At 57.9% G+C, this 7,612-nt stretch overlaps 1 protein-coding gene across 1 annotated transcript in view; it reads right to left on the reverse strand.

The window, feature by feature from the left end:
- Positions 1–7,098, reverse strand: part of NKAIN4 (Na+/K+ transporting ATPase interacting 4) — a 12,566-nt gene extending 5,468 nt beyond the window's left edge. The window contains exons 1-4 of the mRNA XM_008580761.1: positions 7,069–7,098; positions 5,359–5,496; positions 4,206–4,286; positions 3,317–3,514 (exon numbers count right to left, since the gene is read on the reverse strand). Of these exons, the coding sequence (XP_008578983.1) occupies positions 3,317–3,514; positions 4,206–4,286; positions 5,359–5,496; positions 7,069–7,098 (447 nt within the window). The remainder of the gene's footprint in view (positions 1–3,316; positions 3,515–4,205; positions 4,287–5,358; positions 5,497–7,068) is intronic.
- Between the last annotated feature and the right edge of the window lie 514 nt (positions 7,099–7,612).

A 7,612-nucleotide genomic window follows, 5' to 3' on the forward strand; every position in this document is an offset into this window, starting at 1 on the left:
GACAAACTTGAGAAGGCTTCCCAAATAGCCTGCTTTGGTTCCCTGCCCCAGGGGGGGGGGGGGAGTCCCCCCATGGCTTGCCCCCCCCCCCCACCCGCCATGGAAGGAGCCTGTGGCCCCCCCGAGAGCTGGCCGCGGTGCTGAAAGCACAGCCTGTCTGGTCCTCTGGCAAGCAGTCCTCCTGGGGAAAGACGTTTCTTCCAGCCTGATGCCCACCCCACTCGGGGACGTCCAGGCCACCCTGCCATGGTCCTCCCAGCACACCCTGCCTCCCCTCCACCCCTCTTGCCCACCTCCAGGCTCGAGCCCACATCTCCTGCCACTGCCGACCAGGCAGGGGCCACCCAAGATACCTTTCTCTCCTGGACCCCCCAAAGCAAGCAGCAGAGGGCCAGGCTCCTAGTAAGTCCCCACTGTCTGGAATTTAGAAACCCACATTTCATTAAAGAAACTCCCTCCTCTAGGAAGCAGAAGAAACGCAAACAGGAGGTCCTGTCCCCTCCTCGAGGGCAGAAGCCCACCTCCAGCACAGCCTCACCAAAAGCACATCGTCCCTCCATGAGAACCTTCATCTTCTTCTGTCCAGTTCCCTTTCTGTTGCCTTTGCACAAGGTCTTTTTTTGATGTGTGTCCTTGGCAAATTGGTTCTTTTTTCTCTCAAGGAATGCACCTGTGTTCCCACATGATTTTGGGGAACTGGGGCCCCCTTTTAGCCTCATGAAATGAGCCATGGTGGGAGAGCTGGCTCCCCACATGGGGTGGACAGTGCAGCTGTGGCTCTTTGGGATGGGGGCACCCCCAGTGCCTGTCTGATTTCCTGCAGAACCTATAACAGCTGGAAAGGAAGGAACCAGAAGTTCACGCACTGCCTACACTGCCGCACGTCTTCTCACGCCATGGGTGTCCTGATGCAGAATTCAGCTTCCACCATCGGCTGCTGGCCGCAGAAGTTCCTATCCTACAAACCCAATGTCCACCCAGGCATGTTGGTGTTGACACCACCGTGTGCACCAGGGAGTCAGGAAACCTCAGGGTCTGACCAGTGCCCTACAGCAGCTGTGCCAGGTGTGCCATGCCCCGGGGAGCTGGTGACATGCTGCTCAAGGCGGCCTGGCGCCTGCCACGCACCCACCAAGTCCTTCCATCAGCACTTTGAGGAAGGTATTTTACAGAAAAAGGGAGCTAACACACAGAGAGGTTGTGTGCCTCGTGAAGGCAGCTCAGTGGGGAGGTGGCATCACCTCAACCCAGAAGCAGCCTCTCGGCCCCCGAGTGGAGCCTGAGAGGACAGCAGAGCCTGACTCTGACTTCACAAATGACAGGTGCTCCTCAGTTCCATCCAGGACTGGAGAATCCCTAGCCAGGTTGAATGTGGGTTGTGTGGGGCCAGCCAAAGCCCAAGGTTGGGTCTCCTGTGGGCCGGACCCACATCCTTCCCACTCAGCATGGCCAGCACAAAAGCTGTGGGAAGGGTGGGGCTGTTCCATCTGGGGGCAGTGGTCACCACTTCAGTCCTCCAGGGGCCAGACCCAGGCACATAATGTCAAGGAATTCTGCTCAGTTGTTGTTGAGTTGAACATGTCCCCAAGCACATACATTCAAGTCCTAACCCTGGCACCTTATCTGGAAACAGGGTCTTTGCACATGTAATTAAGAAGAGGCCCACTGGATTAGGGGTGCCCTAAATCCAATGACTGGTGTCCTCGTAAGAGAAACGGGGGGGGAGACTGGAGACATGGTGCACAGGAAGAAGGCAACATGATGAGAGGTGGAGATCGGATGGGGTGTCCACAGGCTGGGGGAGACGAGGAACGTATTCTTTCTCAGAGCCCCCAGGGAGAACCAGCCCCACTGGCACCTGGATGGACTTCTGGCCTCTGGAACTGAGAGAAGATACGTTTCTGTTCTTGGCCTCCCCGACTGTGGTCATTTTTTCTGGCAGCCATGGGGCCTCACGCAGTTGGACAGGCAGTTTGTTCCTCTGGCTGGCTCAGAGATGGGGCCCCTGAAGCCTCTCCAATCCCCCCAGCGACACAGCATCTGCCAGAGGCTGCTGCCAGACTGGGCAGCTGGCATGAGAAGGGACTTCTGAGCCCCCCTGACCAGTGGTCCAGGTCACAATCCCCTTATCCCCAGTCAGTGCCAGAAGGTTCTCAGGCACCCACCTTAGACAATGGCTGCCCCACCCTCGCCATCAGCAAGCAGCACTATTCCTGTTCATCCTCCATGGAAGGGGACAAGGTCCCAGAGGAGGGGATGCTGTCCCAGAAGTCCCTGTGCTGCCCCTAACATGGCCTGCCTCGTGCCCGTGCAGCCAGCGGGACCAGGGCAGCAGCCCAGTGGGCACTGCGGAAGCGGCCAGGCCCCTGCATTGTTGTTGGTTCGCTACCTGTCAGCCGCCCAGCTGGGCCCAGAGTCCCTCCCTGCTTTCATGCCCGTTGACAGTAGAAACCAGAGCTGCCCAGATCTGCATGGGGGCTGGTAAGCAGGGATGGGGGCAGAGAAGGAAGGGGTTTGCAGCTAACATTGCCCAAGTACAAGTGGGGAAACCAAGGCTTGGAGAGGCGACCAGCTTGTCACCAGAGTGGCCCAGGCTGCTGCCCCCGCTCAGGAAAATCACTCTACATGTGCCCGGCAAGGGCGAGGATGGCAGTGCCTGCTCGGCCCCCAGCCCCCACAGACCCCCGCACCTGCCCAAGGCCCCCACATTAAATCACTTCTCTAGGGTTTCAGATAAACTACAGAACACCCAGGTGAATTAGAATTCCAGATACACAACACATATGTCCCAAATCTGGCAACAAACAGACTAAAAGTTACTTGCTTATCTGAAGTTCAAATTTAACTGGACGTGCTGTGTTTTTACTCCCTAAATCTGGCAACCTGCTCTCAGCACAGGAGCAGAAAGCCCTCTTTTGCCTGGTGGAGTGGAGGGTGTGGGCCAGGCTGGGGTCTCTGCCTCCTTCTCCAGTGGCTCCTCGTCTGCCCACGCGGCCTCCAGGGCTGGGAGGGACCTGCCTCCCCCTCAGTGCTGCTGTTCCCGGCCTGCCTCCCGCTCCACAGCACCATCAGAGGCTGAGTTTGGAGCTGGTTCTGAGCCCATTTTGCAGAAGGCGACACTGAGGTTCTGGAGATGGGGTGATTCCTCAACATCTAGGGCAGGGGTGGGGGTCTAGGAAGGACATCCTGCCCCAGCAAAGAGTAAAGCTGGCTTTTCCATGTGCAGGAAGGCCTGAGACCTGATCAATGTTGGCCCCGGCCAGGGGCAGGATGAGCCCCCCACTCCCACCCCCAAAGCCCCTTCCCCCATGCTCACCGCCAGCAGGATCTGCAGGCTGCTATGCAGGGCCTCCACATAGGTGTGCTCCAGGGTGCAGCTGGCGCCCAACACCGGGGCCTGGCTGTGCGGGACCCCAAGGCTGGCTGCGGGCACCTCCTCACGCAGACACCCCAGTCCATGCTCGCGCCACCAGGAGTGGTGCCGGGAGAGGTTGAAGGTCAGGAGCTCGCTGTCCTGGGGGCACGGGGACAGACAGGTTAGCACCTGGGACGTGGCCAGCCCCACCCACTGCAGCCTGGCCAGCGTGGAGAGCAGCCAGGCACCCCGAGTCACCCCCGCCACCCACTCCTGGCTCTTTAACCGATCTCTGAGCTACGTGCAAAGAGCCCAAGGCAGCCTGTCAGGGTTTGCTATCTGCCCGCAGGAGGGATGGGGCTTTGTAAGGTCCCAGGTCTGCTTCAGCAGCAGGCAGCAGCTGGGCAGGAGACCCCTTTCTGCCTGCACTCCAGTCCCACCATGCGCTGGCAGGGGCTCCCCTGCATATCTCTGCCTGGGCTGGCCTCTTGGCTCCATGGCCCCAGCTCCGACTCCTTCCAGGCACTGCCCGGGATCTGAGGTCCCCTCTTCTGGAAGCCTTCCTGATGCCCTCATTCCCAGCTGAAAGGCCACTGGCCCGCTAACACCCACAGCATCTCCTCGATGCATCTGATCCACACACCAAGTCGCTGGTCTTTCCTAAACCTTCGCTGTGTACCGACTGTGGGACAGGGCTGTTCTGGGCACAGGAACAAAGCCGTGCACAGACTGAGCCCCAGCCTCCGTGGGGAGAAACTGGCATTAGACCAGTGAACACACCAAGTGTCATACGGTGGCTGTCAGGACTCCTATGGAAGGACTCTACATGAGCCCCCACCTGTCTACTCACCTTCGAGAGGCCACCCACTTCCAGGTAGTAGCAGATTAGGAAGACGTTCCAGGTGACCCAGACAGCCGCCCACACAGCATACTAGGGAGATGAGAGGGGGCAGGGGGCAGAAGCTGAGCCCAGCTCTTAGGGGACACTTGCTTTTGACAGCACCTTAGGAAAAGGTCCCATGACCACACGGCCAGGCGGGCCCCTGTTCCTCGAGACTTGACAGCCCCTGGATGCTCGGCCTGAAGGACATTTCCCCAAGCCCACCCTGGTTGGGTCTTCCCACACTGCCACCAGACGGGGACAGACAGGGCTCCTGCTCCCAAACAGATGGTGAGGAGATGAGGCATTGAGAACAGCCAATCGGAGGGAGCCAGAGGCGCAGGACAGTTTTCTGACATGGTTTCCTTGCCCAGAGACAGCTGTGGCCTGTCCAAGGTAGGTGAACGAGGGTATGACTGGCCTCAATGATAGAGTGTCCCCAAAAAACCACCCCAAGAGAGAGCCTCAGAGAGCTGCCTGCTGGGGAGGGGAGGCCTTTGGGCTGTTGCCTGCTTTCATGAATAAGGTTTTATGGGAACACAGCCACGCTGCTCTGTCCAGGGCTGCTTCTGTGCCATGACGGCAGAGGTGAGCTTCCACAGAAACTGTATGGCCCATGAGGCCTAAAATATTTATCACCTGGAACTCTGCAGGAAAAGTTTGCTGCAAGCCCCTGGTCTAGGCTGATTATTTTGATTTTCACCAAACAAAGATGCTGGTCAGAGAAAAATTTTGAGCTCCTCCAAAGGTAGGACAGCCGTACACGCGAGGTACCAGCTGCGTCCAGATCCTGCCCCAGACAGGTGCTCAGTGCCCCGGCCTCCTTGCCTGTGAAGCAGGGATCATAGCGGCACCCCCAGACCCAGCTACTGAAACATGGGTGAGTGAGGGCACTGAGTGTCTGGGGCTCCCCAGGAAACACGGCCCTCAGAAAACCACATCCTCGGTGTCGGAATTCAGGACATCCAGGCTGTAAGAGGGTCTGAACCTGGGGGTCTAGGCTGGCATTGCCGGGCGCTCGTGGCTTTTAGGATAACAGGGCAGGAAGTTGCCACTGGAGGCCCCCATGCCCAGTCATCCCTCCCTGCCCACCCACGGAGGAGGCAGAGCACCGTGGACTCACCACCACGATGTAGCGCGGCCGGTACTGGATGGTGCCAAAGAGCCCCAGGATGATGACAACGATGTGGATGAAGTTGGCCAGGATGGGCGCCCACTGGTAACCCAGGAAATCAAACACCTGTCTCTCAAGGGCGGTGGCCTAGGAACAGGACAACTTGAGAGGTGGCGGACAGAAGAAGCCCAGACCTGCCCACCAGGTGCTGGGTCCAAGGTCACAGAGACCCTTCATGACCTGCCTCTCTCCTAATTGCCCTTTCCCACCCCGTATCTGTTTGAGGAGCTGCCAGGTGGGCCACAAACTCCTGCTTAAGCATCGTCAACAAGCAGGCAACAAGCACCTACTGTGTGCCTGGCTCTTCCAGCAAAAACCACCAAGTAAGTCTGACAGGCCCCCATTGTCACCACTGGGGTGTTTCTCCCTGGAATAAGCCTCCTGTCCCCCTTTGTAGGGCCAAGTGACAAACAGGAGAAATGCCACTCAGGGGCTCTGGGTCTGCATGGGGAGTGGGACGTGGAGGCCTCAGGCAGCTGACCCAGCTGAGCAGCCTGTCTGCGGCTCCATTGCACTTGGGGACAGTTGTGGACAAGGCTGTTCTCTGGACAGCAGACTGGTCCCACCTCCACTGTGGGCACATTCCCCCAACCCTCCAGCTCTGCAGATACCTGCCCAGACAGGGCCTACAGATGGGACCAGCAGGAGAGAATACAGGATGTCCAAAGAGTCTAAAGTCACTATTTTATGTTTAGGGGAAACTGCCGACTCTGAGCAAAGTCATGACTCTGAAAGCAGACATCCAATCAATCACTTAGTCACTCACTCATTCATCATTCACTCACTCACTCATTCACTCAGTCATTCATTCACTCATTCACTCACTCATTCACTACTCAGTCATTCACTCATTCATTCACTCATTCACTCACTCGCTCACTCATTCACTCATTCACTACTCAGTCATTCATTCACTTACTCACTCATCACCAGCCCCATTGCCTGTGCTGGTGCATAGGACCCATGAGAAGATGTGGCCAAATCTGCCCACCCCAGCCATTTTCTGGAGCCGGAGCCACCATGTTCAGGACAGGAAGGCATGTCAGGGAAGAATGGAAGGAACTGGCTGCTCCCTGCAGGGACAACAATGAAGGGATAGCACCATGCAGCTGGGGAGTGGGAGCCCATGGCTGCATGACATGATTTCACTGCTGGCCCACTGTGTGCCCAGTGCTCCACTGGCATAGGACAACTGAGACAGTCCCCAACCCAGAGTGACCTGGAATGGAGGGTGGAGGGGGGGGCTGGGCACGAGGGGCAGCCTCCATCCTCCCGTGGCCCCCAGGCAGAGTGACTGGAGACTGAACCCAGGACAGTAGGCCTGTGTCCTGGGACCCCCACAGGACCCCCACCAACCCCCAGGAAACAGCTGTTGTGGGCATGCCCTGGCACTGTCCAGCCACTGTGGATGACCTGAGGGGGAGGCAGCTATTTCAAGGAAGTCTTGGGGAGGGGAAATTCCAAGCATGTCCTGAGGGGGGTCTAGGGTCCCTGGAGGACAGCTGAGAGTGGGGATGGAGCTGGGCCTGCTCGGTGGAGAGGCAGGAGCAGGAGAATTCCATCATATGTGAACTATCCAGCGGCATTACTGCCTTCACAGAGGGTGGGCTGGGCTCTCAGCCCCCCTCTCCTGCCACACAGTGGGTCAGTCCCACGCACCTGTGTGGACAGCTCTATTCCACATTGCATGGCGGTCCCCCATGACTGTCATTTTGAACAGGAACACCAGATGCATCATGGTGGGTTAGAAGCCTCTGCTCGCCTGAGTTCCCACCACTAAAACGGCCCCTAGTTCCAGCTCTCCACAATGGCTTCCAGGCCCCCTGGGGAAATCCTTCTGCTTATTCTCAAGGGCCATCTCACAGCTTCCCCCTGGCCAGCCGGGCATGGTGTAGACACGGAGCTGCTGGGCCAACCTTCACATTCCAGGACAGGCCAGGCTGCTGTTCACACTGAGAGAAGGGAGGGACTGTCACTAACTCTCCACATGCACAGACACACCCTGGGCCAAGGTGAGGGCTCTGGCCACAGTTCAGGACTGAGCATATGGGTTTGAACCTCAGGAGGTGCAAGAGTGTGTATTAGTAGCTACAGTTGCATAACAAATTGCCACAACTTACTAACTTCAAACAACACCCATTCTCTCACAGCTTCTGTGGGTCAGGGGTCCGGGCACGGCTTATCCAGGTCCTCTGCCCAGGGT

This window comes from Galeopterus variegatus, unplaced genomic scaffold, assembly GCF_000696425.1.
Source record: "Galeopterus variegatus unplaced genomic scaffold, G_variegatus-3.0.2 Scaffold2156, whole genome shotgun sequence".
NCBI lineage: Eukaryota > Metazoa > Chordata > Mammalia > Dermoptera > Cynocephalidae > Galeopterus > Galeopterus variegatus.